Source organism: Vitis riparia, chromosome 14 (assembly GCF_004353265.1).
Source record: "Vitis riparia cultivar Riparia Gloire de Montpellier isolate 1030 chromosome 14, EGFV_Vit.rip_1.0, whole genome shotgun sequence".
NCBI lineage: Eukaryota > Viridiplantae > Streptophyta > Magnoliopsida > Vitales > Vitaceae > Vitis > Vitis riparia.
Window position 1 is genome coordinate 22,788,356 of NC_048444.1, and position 21,529 is coordinate 22,809,884.

The 21,529-nt window shown below is 25.4% G+C and overlaps 1 protein-coding gene across 4 annotated transcripts in view; it reads left to right on the forward strand.

Annotated features, from left to right (window-relative positions):
* Positions 1–5,263: 5,263 nt before the first annotated feature.
* Positions 5,264–21,529, forward strand: part of LOC117930230 — a 47,002-nt gene continuing 30,736 nt past the window's right edge. For 3 of the 4 annotated variants that reach the window (XM_034850764.1, XM_034850765.1, XM_034850766.1), the window contains exons 1-8: positions 5,264–8,655; positions 10,599–11,075; positions 11,774–12,250; positions 12,950–13,426; positions 14,127–14,603; positions 17,318–17,536; positions 18,711–18,842; positions 19,674–19,805. In XM_034850764.1, coding sequence (XP_034706655.1) covers positions 5,839–8,655; positions 10,599–11,075; positions 11,774–12,250; positions 12,950–13,426; positions 14,127–14,603; positions 17,318–17,536; positions 18,711–18,842; positions 19,674–19,805 — 5,208 coding nt within the window. In that variant the 5' untranslated portion in view covers positions 5,264–5,838. The remainder of the gene's footprint in view (positions 8,656–10,598; positions 11,076–11,773; positions 12,251–12,949; positions 13,427–14,126; positions 14,604–17,317; positions 17,537–18,710; positions 18,843–19,673; positions 19,806–21,529) is intronic. The other variant, XM_034850768.1, reaches the window with a different exon arrangement.

The window sequence follows — 21,529 nt, forward strand, 5'->3', positions numbered from 1 at the left end:
TGATAGACCACTTTCATGTAAGCAACATGCCACGTATTTGTATTCCTTTGTTGGTGGTTATAGTTTTGTTTTTTTATTTTCATCAAAAGGAAATCAAATAAATTTTTTTATTATTGGTTTAGTAAATAAAAACGTGGGTGAATTGGGTGATAATTTTCCATTTTAAAAGTTAAAAAAAAGTGAAACAAATTTTATGCCTCCATACGTTTCTATTTTTGATTAGAATAGAATATATTAATAACTTTTATATAAAAAATAAAATATTTTATAAAAAAATTGGATTTATTTTATATCTTTAAAAATAATATTAAAAATTTAAGATATAAAACTTTTTTGACATCTCAACTCTAATTAGAATGATTCTCTTTAAACCATTTATAATAATAAAAAAAAAAATATTTACAAATGTATTTGTATAAATTAAGGGCCTGTTAGATATCAAACAAATTTTATACGGATGACTCAGATGCCAACAGAGACAGCAGTACTGAGATGGATGACCACAGTGCTGTCATTTGTTTTTGGTTCTTCATTACTTAATCATTCAAAGTTGAAAGCCGGAGATTGACAGAAGATAGAGAGCATAGTTAAACCTTATCGGTTTTGAAAATGCAATTTACCAAAGCCTGCTGCAAATCAGTTCTTCCTTCAGATGAGGGGTCTTCCCTTTTCAGCTGGAGCCTTCTCCATGAGATTCAGACGAGCTTTTGCGGCGCCGCTCGTTGTGTCCGGCCAAGCGCCTGCGGCAACTTCTTTTAGTGTCGTCAAACTCTGATAGCTCATGGAACCTGCAGAGCCACCATTGTGAAGAGATATGAACGGAGGTGAAGTGAAGGGGAAAATGACTTCCTTCTTCCACTGAAATTGATGTTGCAGAGTGAAGAATATGACTCACTAATGTGCAGCAACAAGAAGAAACAGAAATCTAAGAAAGAATAACACAAATTCAGAAGTGAATAGTAAAGAAAAATAGAAATGAAAATCTTATTAGATTCAAATTTATTATGTATTCTACTTTTTTTTTTCTTTTTCTAAAAAAATCTAGGTATTAAAAAAACCTAAATATAAAGCAAAGGTTATTGTGTTTTCTCAATAATAACACTCAAATAAAAACATTAAGGCTTATTTGGTAATTTCATTTTTTATAATAAAAAATTATTTTTAAACATAAAAAATACATTTGATAAATTTCTAATAAAAATTTTAATTGTTTAAAATTTATTCTAAAATTATATTTCTTAGAATAATTTTAAGGTGTGTTTTAAGTTATTTTTGTGAATTTTTTGAATAACAATTAAAAAATAAAAAAATACTTTAAAAACTTTTATATTATACATAAATGCACAATAAAATTATTTATTATATTTGAATTCCCAAAAAAAAATCCAAAATAATTAACAACTATTTTAAAAACCCTTTTTTCTTTTTTAGAGAATTGGTTTTAAAAAAACCATCAAATAAATCCCTAATTGCTTCCATCCTTTTCTTTTTCTTTTTAACTATTTAATTTCCAGTTACAAAATTGAAAACGAGGAAGGTGGAAGTGAAAAAAATGACGAGTGATTCTTTAATGGTAGTTTACATATTTGGTTAAAAATGAATATTATTGGTCCTTATTAGGGATTTTTTTATTTTATTTTTATATTCAAGTTAAGCAAAGGTGGGAGGATAAAGGCGCCTGAGTATTGAATGGGTTGTGGGAGTCACATCATGTTTCAGAAAAGTCTCCATCTTTCTTCATTGCTACTGCTGTTTTCACTGATTGATGGTAATAATGGAAGTCCTTTTCAGTATTGCAGGTACATGGCCTCCACAACAACAATAATAATTGTAAGGAATTCGTGTACAGGAATCCAAGGCATGATATGGCCTCATGACTCTGTTTACATTTCGTGATTTCACACTCAATCTCATTTAATTTTCATTTTGCTTTAATTTACATATTCATTTTTAAGCCATACATGTAATCATTACAATGATTCTCTTTAAAACCATTTATAATAATAATAATAATAATAATAAATTATTTACAAAAGTATTTGTATAAATTAAGGGCCTGTTAGATATCAAACAAATTTTATATCTTTGTTTTCAATTTTTTGTTATCAAATTTAAAAGTAAAAATTAAAATACATTATTAAACATGTTTTATGAAATTAGTTTTAATTTTTTTATTTAAAAAATAAACAATGAGAAATAAATTTTGAAGAAATGTTTAAATAAAATATATATATATATATATATATATATATATATATATATATATATATTTAAATTCAGGCATTGGAATGTTATATATTATTATTTAAAATATTAAATAATATTATATATTATTTAATATTACACCTTTACATTGTCAATCTCACATTTTGCTTAATTTACTTTTAAAAAAAAAATTATTACCTCTATAAATTTAAATGCATTTTCGATTAACACAAGATTGGTAAAACGATTCGAGGCTTATATAAATATAAATTTTTAAATAAATATTATATTAAAGTAATACATAATTAATTAATTGAATTTTAAAGATGTTTGATATAAAACAATATGATTAAATAGAATTAATGGATAAGGAAAAATTTTATAATATTTAAAATATAAATAAATAATTTTATTTATTCTTTTAGTTTTTATAAATATTAAATATATTTGGTGGTTATAATTTGTTTTGTTATTTTTATTAAAAAAAAGATAAATTTTTAATTATTTTTTATGAAATATTTGATATTACCCACATTGTTGGTTTGATAAGAACCGGATACGGGTGACTTGAGCCATAATTATGCATTTACTTTTTATTAAATTAGGCATCGAACAAATTTTATAACTTCATTCTTAACTTTTTGTTATAAAATTTAAAAAGTAATTTGAAATAATTTTAAACTTTTAAAAAAGAGAAATAAATTAAGAGAGTTTTCATATATTTTTATATCAGGTATTTTAATTTTAAAAGAAAAATTAAAATTAATATGAGATATTGTTCAATCTAATTTTTATTTCTTTAATATACATAATATAAGACTTATTACATATCCAATTTGATATAAGTTATAAGATGTAATATTTTAGGTTATTATTATTAATATCTTAAAATATTTATAAAATACTAATAAACTTGATGAAACAATATAAAAAAATAAAAATTATTTTTGTAGATTTGTTTTCTAAATGAAGCTTGTATGGGAGTTTACCGATTTTATAATATTATATTAAAATTAGATCATATGGCCAAACCTTGAAGGCAAAAATGAATTTAAGTAACTAAGTAGGGCCATTCACATATATTATATCTTAAAACATGTATGATAAATAAATTGTGATTATTTTTTATAGTTAGAGAAGAGATTAAAATGGAAATAATTTAGCAACCGAAAGAGACTGAAACATGCAGCCGATGAATGGCACACAATGGAATTTAAAGTCATTGATCGTGATTTCATATGTGTTTGTCTTTTCCTATATTTTATCCATTGCTAGGGTGGCTTTCATTGATTGAGCCTAGTGATAGGAGCCCTTCTTTCCGTACACACAATAATGGATCATGCAAAAGAATCCATGGTTCAGGGTATTTGTGTTTGATATTTGTCTCCCTTAAATTTCATTTTTTTCAAAATCATCTCCTTAGCCTATAATACTTTTTAAAAGAAATTTTAAAAATCATTTTAAAGATAAAAAAAAAAAAATTAGCCTACAAGACGATTTTTTTGTTGTAATTTTTTTTTTTAAATCACCCTTTGAAAAAAAGATAAAAAAAAGACCATTTTTATTTTTTTCTTTTCTAATTATTTATAAATTTAAAATTAATTTTTCTACCAAAAAATATTTTTTAAAACCATCGTACCCTCGTAAAAAAATCCAGCCTAGGGCGTCCCAGAATATTGAATTAGTTGTGGGACCATATCATTGAAATAAGTTTTGTAGTCATTCACAGCTCACATCATGTTTCATTGCTACAGCTGTTTTCCCTTATTCACGTAACCCTTTTCTGTACTGCATATACATGGGTCCCATAATAATAATAATAATAATAATAATAACAATAACGGGGGATCCGTGTGAAGGCCTTTGGGCTGCATATTTTTGTCTTCGTTTGAAAATGCAATCATTACTCCGTCCACATTTGACACTCGATCTCATTCAATTTCCATTTTGCTTTTATTTACATTTCATTAGCCTGATTCTCTTTAAAAGCGTTAATAGTAAAAAAAATTTACAAAACGTTTCTAATTTTTTAATACTTAAAAATATTTATTATTTAAATATTATAATTAAAAATACTTTTTTTAAAGGAACAATTATATTTTGGACCAATTACATCCAAAAATTAAAATTTGATCCATAAAATTACATAATTGATGAGAAGAATATAAAAAGTGAAAAGATCAATATATCTTTTAAAACTATTTTGAGTATTTTCTACCACAATATTTGATAAACTTTTTTATCTTAATTTTTTTATTAATTATTTTGAAAATTTATTATTTTTAGAAAACTAATTTTTTAAAAATATATATTCTAAAAATATATCATTTAAAAAAATAATTTTGATATATTTTTAGTTATTTTTTACATACATAATTTTAAAAATATATATTTTCCAAGATATTTGATTTTTTTACATACATAATTTTAAAAATATATATTTTCCAAGATATTTGATTTTTAAATAATAATAATAATTTATTTTTATTTTTTTGGAAAATAATATATTTTTTTTTCCAAATCACTAAATTAAATTAAATTTTATTGAGATTTACAAAATGAATAAAATTTAAATTAATGTTTTTTTACTCTTTTTTTTTCATAGTCAATAAAGGTCATTTTTGTAAAAATAAAAAATTCATATTATTTTTTTTCAATTTTCACATTTCCTACGAGTCTTGGACTTAAATAGTGAAATTATATGGTCCGAAACATAATTGTCCATTTTTTAAATCCAAATATTTACATCACTTTGTAGATAAAGTTAAAAATTTGAACCATGATTTTTTTGCATGCAAGCAGATTTGAGAACATAAAGTTACAATGCTTACATATTCTTTAATGGAAAATTAAAAATTGCAACCATCTCATTTGAAGTTGTAAAAAGGTTTTTAAATTATTAGTAATGAAATCTTTGTAAAGAAAATTACATTTATGATTTGTGGAGTGAAATCTTGAAGGAAAATTAAATTAATGACACCCCAAGTTAAAAAGTAGTCTGCCCCTTTCCACACCTAATTGCAATGCCACTCTCTTCTTTGTTTGGTGTCATTGTTGCAGTTGCTGTTGCACTCTTTCCCATTTTATCATCCATTCCTAACTTGGCTCTCATTGACCGTCTCTCTGTTTGGAACCCAAACTCTGCTCCTTTCATTTCCTTGTTTATTTTCATTTGATCCACCCTCTTCTTTGTTTCCTCTTATTTTCTCACTTCCCATCTGTTTTCCGTTTTCCAACGAAACCAAATCCCCCCCCCCCCCCCCCCCCCCCCCCCCCAAAAAAAAAAAAAAATTCCATCTGTCTTAGTTTGGTAATCTACTCTCCAAATCAAATTACAAGCATTCCTTGAGCTTTCTCCATTTCTTCACTCTCTACCCCTTTGCCATTTTATCATCCATTCCTAACTTCACTCATTTCCAATTTCACCACTGTTTCTTCTTTCCATTTTCCTACTCACCATCCCTCTGCTTGGAACAAATACTCTTCTCCTTCCATTTCTTGCGCTCTCTTCTTTTAGTTTCTTCTTATTGCTGCTTTCCTTTGTTTCTGCCTTGTCTAGCTTCCCATTTGTTTTCCAAAACCAAAAAAAAAAAGCAAAAAAAAGAAAAGAAAAAAAAATCCAACGGAGACGAAATGGCAGAGTGCGTTACCATCATCGGAACCATTGCTGGAAAAATTGCAGGATGCTTGTTTGATCCAATTAAAAGCGAGCTTAGTTATATGCTTTGCTACCGCGACCACATGGAAGATCTCAAGAAGGAGGTTCAGGAGTTGAAGCAGGAGAATGATGACCTTCAGATAACTGTTGCTGCAGCTATTAGAAGAGGGGATGAAATCAGACCTATTGTTAAAGACTGGCTGGATCGGGCAGAAAAGAATACAGGGGAGGCAGAGACATTCATGCAAGATGAAAAGAAAAGAACCAAGAGCTGTTTCAATGGGAGGTGTCCTAATCTCAAGTCACGTTACGATCTAGGCAAAGAAGCGAAAAAGAAGGCGGCGGTTATTGTTGAAATCAGAAAAAAACGCATTTTCCCCCATGGCGTATCATTTGGTGTCCTTCCAGGGAATCTAACCTCTAAAAATTATGAAGCTTTTGAGTCAAGAGCCTCGACTCTGGACAAAGTTATGGCAGCATTAAGAGATGATAAGATCAAGAGGATTGGGGTATGGGGGTTGGGCGGTGTGGGCAAAACCACGCTGGTCAAACAAGTGGCTAAACTAGCTGAAGATGCCAAGTTATTTGACAAGGTGGTGATGGTCGCTGTATCCCGAGAACAAAACTTGGAAAATATTCAAGCCGAGATTGCAGATTCCTTAGGTTTGAATATCGAAGAGAAGAGTAAATCGGGAAGAGCGAATCGGCTAATTGAGATATTGAAGAAAAAGAAGCTCCTCATAATTCTGGATGATATTTGGGCGAAACTCGACTTGGAGGCTGTAGGAATTCCTTGTGGGGACGATCATGTAGGGTGTAAAATTGTGGTGACTTCTAGAAGAATAGATGTCTTATCTCAAGACATGGGCACTCAACCAAATTTTGAAATCCGAATTTTATCAAATGATGAAGCGTGGCAGTTATTTCAAAAGACAGCAGGTGGCATTCCGGAATTCGATGTACAATCCGTAGCAAGGAAGGTAGCTGAGAACTGTGGAGGTTTACCGATTGCACTTGTTACCGTTGCAACGGCGCTAAAGAATAATAAGAGTTTGCCTTGTTGGGATGATGCCTTACGACAACTAACAAGTCCTGTTAAGACAGACATTAGAGGAATGGATGAAAAGGTATACAAAAGTCTAGAGTGGAGTTACCATTCCGTGGAGAGTGAAGATGCCAAGTTATTGTTTTTGCTTTGTGGTTTGATGGGTTATGGTGACATTTCACTGGATGACTTGTTCAAGTGCAGCCTGGGCTTGGGTTTGTTTCAAGGTATCAACACATTGGACGGATCGACAAATAGACTTCAAGCATTGGTAGATCGCCTCAAATCCTCCAGTTTGTTATTAGACATCGACAGAAAGGAGTATGTGAAGATGCACGATGTTGTTCGCGACGTTGCCAGACAGCTTGCATCGAAGGATCCTCGGTATATGGTAATAGAAGCCACGCAATCAGGGATACATGAATCCAAAAGGTGCGTTCACCTTTCTTTAAGTCACGAAGGTACCCTTGACCTTGGTGAAATATTGGACCGTCCCAAAATTGAATTTTTTCGATTGGTCAATGAAGGTCGACCTTTGAAAATTCCGGACCCCCTTTTTAATGGCATGGGCAAACTCAAAGTTTTACACTTGTTTCAAATGGAATTTTCATCACTACCTTTGTCACTTCAATCCCTTGCAAATCTCCGAACATTGTGTCTTCACTGCTGCACGTTGGGAGGCGTTGCTGGAATTGGAGAGCTAAAGAAACTAGAAGTTCTCAGCTTTTGGGGTTCCAAGATCAAACAATTGCCTAGCGAGATAGCACAATTGACCTGTCTAAGGTGGTTGGATCTGAGCAATTGCTATCAACTTCAAGTAATTCCACCAAATATCTTATCAAACCTATCTCAACTGGAGCATCTTTGCATGAAACCTTATAGTTTTACTCAGTACATGGATGAGGAAATTAATCAAGAAAGAAATGCTTGCCTTGCCGAATTGAAACATTTGTCTCGCTTGACAACTTTAAATATAGCATTACAAGATCTGAAGTTGCTGCCGAAAGACATGGTCTTTGATAAGTTGACAAGATTTAAAATATTTATAGGTGGTGGGTGGAGTTGGTACTCACCATGTGAAACCAAAAGAGCATTGAAGCTCTATAAAGCTGGTGGAACCCTTCATTTGGTGGATGGGATTGGCAAGTTGTTGAAGAAAACTGAAGAGCTCTCCTTAAGCAAATCGAGTGGTACTAAAAGTGTTTTTCATGAATCATATAAAGAGGATTTTCTTCAATTGAAGCATCTCGATGTCCGTAGCAGTCCAGAGATTCAATATATTGTGGATTCAAAGTACCCGCGGGTTCAAGAACACGTTCTCTTTCCTTTGTTGGAGTCATTGCTTCTTCGTGATCTGATTAACTTGGAAAAAGTATGCCACGGACCAATTCCAAGAGGGTCTTTTGGTAACTTGAAAACTCTGGAGGTGATGAACTGCCATGGATTGAAAATTTTCCTATCTCTTACCATGGCTACAGGCTTTTTGCATCTTCAAAATATAGAAATAGGAGAATGCAATGTCATGCAACAAATAATCGCATATGAAAGGGAGTCAGAAATAATAGAAGATGGCCATGGTGGGACAACCTTGCAACTATTCCCCAAACTACGGTCTTTGAAACTTTATAAACTACCAGAGCTCATGAACTTCAGCTCTACGGTAGAAACTACATCTTCCACGTCTCTAGCAAGGAATGCCAGGTCGGAAGGCAATTGTGATAATCGCATGTCATTTTTCAGTAACCAGGTATGTTAAAGCTTAATACCTAATTTCTATGGTTTTAATTTTTTTTTTTACACACACCCTAGTCAAAGGAATAACTAGGATGGTCCCACATGCACTTTCTATATTCCACATTGTGTGTTAAAGGAGATATTTAGGGTCATTTGAAAATATATAAGGTAGAAGAGGATTTAATAATTTTTATAGATAATATAGAACCAAGTAACTCTTGGAAAACAAATAAACAAAAGATGTAAAATTATTTGGAAAAATTCCAAATTGAATAAAAAACCTAAAAATATTAAAAATATTTTAAAAGTTTTGTAAATAAATTGAATATGATTAATGGATAATTATGGTTTAGGGTCTTCTAGTTTATAAAATTAATCAAAATAATATAAAAGTTTGACATCTCATTCCACAACTCTTAAGTTCTACTTAGATCATTTCCAATTATACTTAAGTTCTACTTTTTATAATTTTCTTTTTCCTCCTTTCTTTCTATTTTGTTGTTGTTGTTGTTATTGTTGTTAAAATATTAATATAAATATTTTTTATTTTCAATAATAATAATAAAATAATAATATTATTAAAGGTTATAATATTAATACAATTGTTGATAAAATTTTAATAATAAATAAATAAATAAATAAAATAGGTTATTAAAGAAAAAGACAAACTAATGCTATTTTTGCCTTTTTACTTTTTATGGAATTTTTTAGCAATTTAAAATTATTGGTATCTTCCATCTCAATTATATCACTTTCTACATCCTAAAGCATAACTCTCCCAAATTAATTTTTAGAAGCAAATGAAGAGAAAAATGAATCACCATTTTATTTATTTATTTATTTTTTACAATTATTAATATAACGTAATCCATTAATAAATAACTTTCTTTATTTTTATCTAACCGAATTAAATAATACATGTTTTTTATTAAGAAAAAAGCTCTGGTGATTCCATTTTATCAAAATATTGATGAAATTATTAATATGGAAATATTGCTAAAAATAAATAAAAACATGAAAATTTTAAATAAAACTTTGGAAATGATAAAATTTTAAATAATATATAAATATACATATGATGGCATTAATATTATAGTTAAATTAGTGTGATTTTTTAATAATATGGATATGTACGATCAAATTAATATGATTTGTGAGTGATATAACATAAGTTTATGATAAGTATAATTTTCAAGATGAATACTAAAAAAAGAATAATATTTTGTATACTTAGTATTAGTCTTTAGTAATAAATTTATTAAATGATTTGAAACATTAATTTCAAATAATATAAAAATAATGAGTAATAAAAAAAATTATAAAGGAGTAGAAAATGAATAAGGTTAAAGGAATTTTAATTTTAAAAAACATTAATTAAATACTAATAGGAATGAATATAAAACTAAGGAAAAAAATTTAATAAGGAAAAGTCAAGGTTAATAGGAAAACATACCGGAATAAATTTAAGAGTAAAATACAATCTTTTAAAAGAAAATGCCAAATTTAAAAAATGAAATCATTAGAATTTGTTAATAGGATAAAAAAAAATTAAAGAGTTCGTATGATTTAAAATAATAAATGATGGCTATGAATAAAAATAATTTGTGGTATGAGAATCTATGTAATCCATGGTTGCACCTTCGCCACCATTGTAGTCATCCCTATGTTCTTTTAACAAAAAGATAATGAAAAACATGTCATTAAATAACTAATATTATGTGAGAAGTGAAGCCAATATATTCTTCATTGATAACTTGTCAATTTTTTTGTGCAATTTTCCAAGATTTTCACATGATTCTTTTTAGTCTTCCTTGATTGTTTAAGATTTTTAAAACATAAAACATAACTAAAGCGAATATGTGAATATTTGGAAGATGATAAATTATATTTAAAGAAAGGAAGATATTCATGTTATTCACAACTTTCCAATTGATGATGTCATGTATTATATTTCAGGTTTCATTTGCTAATTTGGAGAAGTTGATACTTCATGATCTACCCAAATTGAGGGAGATATGGCATCACCAACATCCACCTGAGTCCTTTTACAATTTGCAAATCCTAGAAGTATACAATTGTCCAAGCCTACTCAATCTTATTCCATCTCATTTGATACAGAGATTCAACAATTTGAAAAAGATGGACGTGAATAACTGTGAAGTCCTAAAACATGTGTTTGATCTTCAAGGACTTGATGAAAATATTAGGATTCTCCCAAGGTTAGAATCCTTACAATTAAATTCACTACCTAAGTTGAGGCGTGTTGTATGCAATGAGGATGATGACAAGAATGATAGCGTGAGGTGTCGTTTCTCTTCTTCCACGGCTTTTCACAACCTTAAATTCCTATCCATCACAAATTGTGGGAACCAAGTTGAAGATGAGGGACATATCAATACTCCTATGGAAGATGTAGTGCTCTTCGATGGAAAGGTTAGTTTTCTCCCATATTTTTTTTATTTTTCCTTATACTATTTTGGGAAATATTGAAAAAGATATTCCATTAAAATAATAAAAAATTATGAGAACATTATATTAATCTTTAATAATAGATTTATCAAATTAATTTAAAATTTAATTTTAGATAATAAAATAAGGTGAATAATAATTAAATTATAAAGGAGTTGAAAAAAGAATAAACATAATACCAAAATGTGAATTTTAAAGGCAATAAATATGACTAGAAATAATATAAAATAAGGAAACATGGTAAGTATTATTTAATTTAAAAGGAAAAAATTGGTGCTAGTTGGAATAAATATTGCAAGGAATTGCAAAGGAAAATTAGAGGAATTTTTAATTGAAAAAATAAATTTTATAAAGTATTTAGTAGAATTTATTTATAAGAAATAACTCAGAAGTGTATATGATTTAATATAGAGTAATAAATGATTAGATATAAATAAAAGTAATTTAGTATGAGAATATCTATAATATAGACTCCTAATATTTTCCAAGATTTTCTCATGATTCTTTTTAGTCTTCCTTGATTGTTTAAAATTTTTAAAACACAAAACATAACTAAAGCGAATATGTGAATATTTGGAAGATGATAAATTATATTTAAAGAAAGGAAGATATTCATGTTAATCACAACTTTCCAATTGATGATGTCATGTATTATATTTCAGGTTTCATTTGCTAATTTGGAGAAGTTGATACTTCATGATCTACCCAAATTGAGGGAGATATGGCATCACCAACATCCACCTGAGTCCTTTTACAATTTGCAAATCCTAGAAGTATACAATTGTCCAAGCCTAGTCAATCTTATTCCATCTCATTTGATACAGAGATTCGACAATTTGAAAAAGATGGACGTGAATAACTGTGAAGTCCTAAAACATGTGTTTGATCTTCAAGGACTTGATGAAAATATTAGGATTCTCCCAAGGTTAGAATCCTTACAATTAAATTCACTACCTAAGTTGAGGCGTGTTGTATGCAATGAGGATGACGACAAGAATGATAGCGTGAGGTGTCGTTTCTCTTCTTCCACGGCTTTTCACAACCTTAAATTCCTATCCATCAGACATTGTGGGAACCAAGTTGAAGATGAGGGACATATCAATACTCCTATGGAAGATGTAGTGCTCTTCGATGGAAAGGTTAGTTTTCTCCCATATTTTTTTTTTATTTTTCCTTATACTATTTTGGGAAATATTGAAAAAGATATTCCATTAAAATAATAAAAAATTATGAGAACATTATATTAATCTTTAATAATAGATTTATCAAATTAATTTAAAATTTAATTTTAGATAATAAAATATGGTGAATAATAATTAAATTATAAAGGAGTTGAAAAAAGAATAAACATAATACCAAAATGTGAATTTTAAAAGCAATAAAAATGACTAGAAATAATATAAAATAAGGAAACATGGTAAGTATTATTTAATTTAAAAGGAAAAATTGGTGCTAGTTGGAATAAATATTGCAAGGAATTGCAAAGGAAAATTAGAGGAATTTTTAATTGAAAAAATAAATTTTATAAAGTATTTAGTAGAATTTATTTATAAGAAATAACTCAGAAGTGTATATGATTTAATATAGAGTAATAAATGATTAGATATAAATAAAAGTAATTTAGTATGAGAATATCTATAATATAGACTCCTAATATTTTCCAAGATTTTCACATGATTCTTTTTAGTCTTCCTTGATTGTTTAAGATTTTTAAAACACAAAATATAACTAAAGCGAATATGTGAATATTTGGAAGATGATAAATTATATTTAAAGAAAGGAAGATATTCATGTTAATCACAACTTTCCAATTGATGATGTCATGTATTATATTTCAGGTTTCATTTGCTAATTTGGAGAAGTTGATACTTCATGATCTACCCAAATTGAGGGAGATATGGCATCACCAACATCCACCTGAGTCCTTTTACAATTTGCAAATCCTAGAAGTATACAATTGTCCAAGCCTACTCAATCTTATTCCATCTCATTTGATACAGAGATTCAACAATTTGAAAAAGATGGACGTGAATAACTATGAAGTCCTAAAACATGTGTTTGATCTTCAAGGACTTGATGAAAATATTAGGATTCTCCCAAGGTTAGAATCCTTATGGTTAAAGGCACTACCTAAGTTGAGGCGTGTTGTATGCAATGAGGATGATGACAAGAATGATAGCGTGAGGTGTCGTTTCTCTTCTTCCACGACTTTTCACAACCTTAAATTCCTATCCATCACAAATTGTGGGAACCAAGTTGAAGATGAGGGACATATCAATACTCCTATGGAAGATGTAGTGCTATTCGATGGAAAGGTTAGTTTTCTCCCATATTTTTTTTTTATTTTTCCTTATACTATTTTGGGAAATATTGAAAAAGATATTCCATTAAAATAATAAAAAATTATGAGAACATTATATTAATCTTTAATAATAGATTTATCAAATTAATTTAAAATTTAATTTTAGATAATAAAATATGATGAATAATAATTAAATTATATAGGAGTTGAAAAAAGAATAAACATAATACCAAAATGTGAATTTTAAAAGCAATAAATATGACTAGAAATAATATAAAATAAGGAAACATGGTAAGTATTATTTAATTTAAAAGGAAAAAATTGGTGCTAGTTGGAATAAATATTGCAAGGAATTGCAAAGGAAAATTAGAGGAATTTTTAATTGAAAAAATAAATTTTATAAAGTATTTAGTAGAATTTATTTATAAGAAATAACTCAGAAGTGTATATGATTTAATATAGAGTAATAAATGATTAGATATAAATAAAAGTAATTTAGTATGAGAATATCTATAATATAGACTCCTAATATTTTCCAAGATTTTCTCATGATTCTTTTTAGTCTTCCTTGATTGTTTAAGATTTTTAAAACACAAAACATAACTAAAGCGAATATGTGAATATTTGGAAGATGATAAATTATATTTAAAGAAAGGAAGATATTCATGTTAATCACAACTTTCCAATTGATGATGTCATGTATTATATTTCAGGTTTCATTTGCTAATTTGGAGGAGTTGATACTTCATGATCTACACAAATTGAGGGAGATATGGCATCACCAACATCCACCTGAGTCCTTTTACAATTTGCAAATCCTAGAAGTATACAATTGTCCAAGCCTAGTCAATCTTATTCCATCTCATTTGATACAGAGATTCGACAATTTGAAAAAGATGGACGTGAATAACTGTGAAGTCCTAAAACATGTGTTTGATCTTCAAGGACTTGATGAAAATATTAGGATTCTCCCAAGGTTAGAATCCTTACGATTAAATTCACTACCTAAGTTGAGGCGTGTTGTATGCAATGAGGATGATGACAAGAATGATAGCGTGAGGTGTCGTTTCTCTTCTTCCACGGCTTTTCACAACCTTAAATTCCTATCCATCAGAAATTGTGGGAACCAAGTTGAAGATGAGGGACATATCAATACTCTTATGGAAGATGTAGTGCTCTTCGATGGAAAGGTTAGTTTTCTCCCATATTTTTTTTTATTTTTCCTTATACTATTTTGGGAAATATTGAGAAAGATATTCCATTAAAATAATAAAAAATTATGAGAACATTATATTAATCTTTAATAATAGATTTATCAAATTAATTTAAAATTTAATTTTAGATAATAAAATATGGTGAATAATAATTAAATTATAAAGGAGTTGAAAAAAGAATAAACATAATACCAAAATGTGAATTGTAAAAGCAATAAATATGACTAGAAATAATATAAAATAAGGAAACTTGGTAAGTATTATTTAATTTAAAAGGAAAAAATTGGTGCTAGTTGGAATAAATATTGCAAGGAATTGCAAAGGAAAATTAGAGGAATTTTTAATTGAAAAAATAAATTTTATAAAGTATTTAGTAAAATTTATTTATAAGAAATAACTCTGAAGTGTATATGATTTATTATAGAGTAATATATGATTAGATATAAATAAAAGTAATTTAGTATGATAATATCTATAATATAGACTCCTAATATTTTATCTGAATTTAAAAATATTTAAAATAAATAATATTTCGAAAAACTAGTGTAAGGTGTAAGATGGTTAAAATATTTTAAAAAATATTATTAATTTTCATAGTTGAAAAATAAAATTAGTAGAACATAATCTACTTCATGTAAGGGAACTAATTACCCTTCTTTCGTAAAATTTTAAAAAATAAAACTAAAACAGTTGTGAATATTGTTTTATAGGCATGTACCTACCTTTTTATTTAGACGCCTTTGTCTCCTTTACTTTTTTTTATTTAGTGTTAGATTAAAATTAATGTAATTTTTCTAATTTTAAAATGTAAATGCTAGAACTTTTTATTCATGATATACATTTTGTAATTTTATATTTATTTTGAGTTTTTTGTATTTTATTTATTTATTTATTTTTCTAAAACCTTAGTTAAATTATATTTGTTAAAAGGTATTTATGATATACTAGTTGCTTGATTTTTAGGGAAATTGTTTAGAAAGAAAATTATATTTTATTTAACTAATGAGTATATATATATATATATATTTGTTATATATAGGCCAATTAATTATTGATAACTTTTTATTTGTATAAATGTTTTTTACTTTTTATAACATAAAAAAAACTATGAAATAAAACATCATAAATATAAGTTTTAATAAAAGTCTTTTTACATTAAATAAAATATATTTTAATATTTTTAAATTTAATAAATAAAAAAGTAATCACATATTTTCAAATATTTTAATCCTCATTTTTTGAAAATACTTTTTATAAAATTTTTGTTAAATGGAAATAACATAAAGATGAGAAGAGATTTAGTTAAATAAAAACCTTAAAATATTATTAATTGTTAGTATTTTATAAGTTTTATAAATAAATTGAAAAGGCTTGATAAGAAAAAATTAATCAAGCAAAATTGGATTTAATTATTTTTAGATGCAAAATGAAGACAAAAATTAATATCCATTTTGTTTATTTATTTGTTTTTTTTCTATCTCTTTCTCTTAATAATTAACTTTATTTATTTATTTTTATGTAATTGAACTAAATAGTACACTTTTTAATAAAGAAAAAGACACTTGAAATATTGATGAAAATATTTATATTAATGAAAATATTGGTAAAAATAAATAAAAATATGAAAATTTAGGATATAACTTTAAAGAATGATAAAATTATAAATAATACATAATGATACAAATTATTGAATTAATGTTATGATTAAATAAATGAGTGTGGTTTGTGAATGATATAGATATGTATGATCAAATTAGTATGATTTTTAAGTGTATAACATAAGTTTATAATAAATATAACTTTTAAGATGAATACTAGAAAGAATAATATTTTATATATTTAGTATTAAGATTTAATAATAAATTTCTTAAATTACATTAAAATTTAATTTCAAATAATATAAAAATAATAAATGATATTTCTAATAAAAGGGCAAATTATATCTAGAAGAGTATGAAAGGATTATTTTACAACTTATCAAATTAAGATTCTCTCTAAATTAATTAATTAATTATATATATATATATATATATAAACTCTCCCATTTTGTTAAATGTTAGAATTACTCTTAATAAAATATTTTGTATTTTTTTAAGAATGAAATTTCATATTTTGAAAACTCGCATAAGTTCTTGAAGAAAAAGGAAGTCTAACATTTATGATAATAAGAAACAACCTCCATTAAAATATTTTCAAATTTATGACTGACTTTTTTACTTTTGAAAATAAAAAAGAGTAAAACATATTTTATTTGATACAAGGAGACTAATTAATCTTGATTTTAAAATATCCATCAAAGTTAATAATTTTATTTTTTAGTTTTTAAAAATAAAAACATAACTATTGGATCTAAAATATAAAGGAGTTGAAAACAATAATAAAGTTAAAAAAGGAATTTTTAATTTTAAAAACATTAAGTATTAATATAAAAAAAACATAATAAAAAGGAAACATAGTAAATTTCATTCTAATTTAAATAAAAAAAGTTAAATTGTTAGTAGAAATAAATATAACAATGAATTTAAAAGTGAAATTATTGAAATTTTTAATAGAAAAAATAAATTTGAAAAGGAAATTATTAAAATTTCATATGATCTAGAGTGAATGAATTATATTGACCTATTATTTTTGTGTTTATCATATTTTTACGATTGATGAATCATGTATTATATATTGTGTTTCTCATGTAGGTTTCATTCCCTCCTAATTTGGAGGAGTTGGTTTTAGAAAGACTTCCCAAGTTGAAGGAGATGGATGTTGGGATCCTCTTAAAGTTAAAAATCCTGAAGTTAGAGAAACTACCTAGGCTAAGACTTACGATTGCTTCCATGTTCAAGAATTTTCACAATCTCCAAAAGCTACATATCATTGATTGTGGGATGGAAGACAGGGAGTTCTCCAATGAAAAGGTTAGTTTTCTCCTCATTTTTTTATTTTTCCTTATACTACTTTCTTGAAATCTTAAACTACCATTCTTTTAAAATAACAATCAAATTATCTTTATTATCCTTATTTTAACATTTTAAAAAAATAAAAATACAATCCTAGGTATTGTTTATTACATAGAAATTATATATATACATCCTTTTTAATTTGGACGTCATTTCTCCTTTACTCTTGTTTTTCTTTTTATTTTTTTTGAAAAACTTGTGTTATTTTGTTGCTAACATCAAAATAAACGTAATATTTTTCAAAAGACAAAGTTCTAAACTTTTTCTTTGTATCAATGTGATGTAAGTTTTGTAATTTTATATTTTGTTTTGTCTGTTTTGATTAATTTTTTAATTATTTATACTTTATTTAATGGTTTGTATAAACCCCATTTAAATTATATTTATTGAAAGATATTAATTTTATAACAATTGTTTGATTTTTTGGGCCTCTCGCCTGATCTTGTCCTAGTCATTCTTTTTTTCTGTTAGTTTTAACAGAAAATAATATATATATATATATATATATATATATATATATATATATATATATATATATATATATATATATATATATATAAAACTAAGGGTATTACGGCGGGGCCCAATAACTTCTCTATGTTTAGGCGATTTGTAATTCTTGATTTACTAGAGTTTCCCCTAAATATTCTATCGATGGATATAATTCATTAAAGATGAAACCATTCTTCAAAATGAGCTAAAGGAATATATTTTCTCTTTCAAAAAAATTAAAAATTCAATGCGCTTATTCCATTATATTGTAAAAAGAATAACTAATGGATTATAAATAAAAAAAATAAAGGAATTGAAAACAAGAATAAAGTTAAAAGAGGAATTTTTAATTTTAAAAACATTAAGTATTAATATAAAAAAACATAATAAAAAGGAAACATAGTAAATTTCATTTTAATTTAAATAAAAAAAGTTAAATTGTTAGAAGAAATAAATATAACAATAAATTTAAAAGTGAAATTATTGAAATTTTTAATAGAAAAAATAAATTTGAAAAGGAAATTATTAAAATTTGCATATGATTTGAGAGTGAATGAATTATATTGATCTATTATTTTTGTGTTTATCACATTTTTACAATTGATGATATCATGTATTATATATTGTGTTTTTCATATAGGTTTCATTCCCTCCTAATTTGGAGGAGTTGGTTCTAAAAAGCCTTCCCAAGTTGATGGAGATGGATGTTGGGAACCTTCCAAACTTAAGAATCCTATGGTTAGAGGAACTATATGGATGTCTTTTGTCTAAGGTTAGTTTTTTCCCATATTTTTTGTTTTTTCTTATACCACTTGAAATATTTAGGGGGATATATTATAAAAATATTTTTAAAAAGAAAGTACGAGAAGAATACATTAATCTTGAATAATAATTTTATTAATTTAATTTTAAATAATAAAAATTGTGAATAATAAGTAAATTACAAATGAGTTGAAAAAAATAAAATTTTAATGTGAAAAATTAATTTAAAAAGGATAAATGTTAATAGAAATAATATAAAAATGAGGAGAACTAGTGAAAATTTAATTCAAATAATAATATTTTATTTAAATTTTAGAAGAGTTAAAATTAATGACTTTTGGGAAAATTGGGTTAAGATGTTAGATGAAAATAAAAAAGAGCAAAACATATTTTATTTCATATAAGAAGACTAATTAATCTTGATTTAAAATAACCATCAAAGTTAATAATTTTATTATTTAGTTTCAAAAAATAAAAAAATAACTAGTGGATCATAAATAAAATGTAAAAGAAATTGAAAACAAGAATAAAGTTAAAAAAGGAATTTTTAATTTTAAAAACATTAAATATTAATATGAAAAAACATAATAAAAAGTAAACATTGTAAATTTCATTCTAATTTAAATAAAAAAAGTTAAATTGTTAGAAGAAATAAATATAACAATAAATTTAAAAATGAAATTATTGAAATTTTTAATAGAAAAAATAAATTTGAAAAGGAAATTATTAAAACTTGCATATGACTTGAGAGTGAATGAATTATATTGACCAATTATTTTTGTGTTTATCACATTTTTACAATTGATGATATCATGTATTATATATTGTGTTTTTCATGTAGGTTTCATTCCTTCCTAATTTGAAGGTGTTGGTTCTAAAAAGCCTTCCCAAGTTGATAGAGATGGATGTTGGGAACCTTCCAAATTTAAGAATCCTAAATTTAGAGAAACTACATGGATGTCTTTTGTCTAAGGTTAGTTTTTTCCCATATTTTTTGTTTTTTCTTATACTACTTGAAATATTTAGGGAGATATATTATAAAAATATTTTTAAAAAGAAAGTATGAGAAAAATACATTAATCTTGAATAATAATTTTATTAATTTAATTTTAAATAATAAAAATTGTGAATAATAAGTAAATTACAAATGAGTTGAAAAAAATAAAATTTTAATGTGAAAAATTAATTTAAAAAGGATAAATGTTAATAGAAATAATATAAAAATGAGGAAAAAATGGAAGTTATTATTTTAATTTAGAAATGAAAAAAAAAATAGGTACTAACCGAAAGAAATATTGCATTGAATTAGAAAGGAGAACTAGTGAAAATTTAATTCAAATAACAGTATTTTATTTAAATTTTAGAATAGTTAAAATTAATAACTTTTGGGAAAATTGGGTTAAGATATTAAATTAAAATAAAAAAGAGTAAAACATATTTTATTTGATACAAGGAAACTAATTAAAACATATTTTATTTCATATAAAGAGACTAATTAATCTTGATTTAAAATAAGCATCAAAGTTAATAATTTTATTATTTAGTTTCAAAAAAATAAAAAAAGAATTAGTGAATAAAAAATAAAATATAAAGGAGTTGAAAACAAGAATAAAGTTAAAAAAATGAATTTTTAATTTTAAAAACATCAAATATTAATATAAAAAAACATAACAAAAAAGAAACATTGTAAATTTCATTCTAATTTAAAAAAAAAATGTTAAGTGTTAATAGAAATAAATATAGCAATTAGTTTAAAAGTGAAATTATTGAAAATTTTAATAGGAAAAATAAATTTTAAAAGAAAATTATTAAAATTTGTATATGATTTGAGAGTTAATGAATTATACTAACCCAATATTTTTATGTTTATCACACTTTTACAATTGATGATATCATGTATTGTATTTTGTGTTTATCATATAGATTTCATTTTCTCCTAATTTGGAGGAGTTGGTTCTAGAAAGTCTTCCCAAGTTGTTTTATTTTTTAGGAAATTGTTTAGAATGAAAATTATTTTTTATTTAAAAAATGAAAAAACTAAAAAAAAAATACATATATGTTTTATTTTTTTTATTGTGCCCTAAAATTTAAATTTTGTTTTATTTTAAGTACATCTCCTACCTTCTTACAATAATAAAAATTTTCAAAATAAAATGATTTGATATTTTTTTTATTTAAATTTATCATGCTCTGATATGTTTGATTCAATCTTCTTATATGCATTTATTAGATAAAGGTTTTTTCAATAATATTAATAAGTTAAGTAATTATTGATAATTTATTTATTTATATGTTATTTTAATTTTACAAAATAATTTTTTTGCTTAAATAGTATTTTAGTTTTTATAAAATAAAAAAAAATTGTCATCAAATAAGATATTAGAAATATTAGTTTTAATCACCAGTCCTTTTATGTTAAATAAACTAAATTTTAATCCTTTTATATTTAAAAATAAAAGAAAATAATAAAAAATTTTCAAATATTTTAAAGTTAGTTACGCAAAAATAATTTTGAATTTTTTTTTTATAAATCAAGTCGAGATATTTTCACCCGAAAATATTGGGTAGTTTTAATATATGTAATGTGCATATGCTAGATGAAACAGAAAGGCAGTTGTCTTAGATGTCACCTCTTCCCAAAACTAAATAGTAAATACCCTATTTCCATTTCTACTGCTTTGCTAGCACTGCACGTGG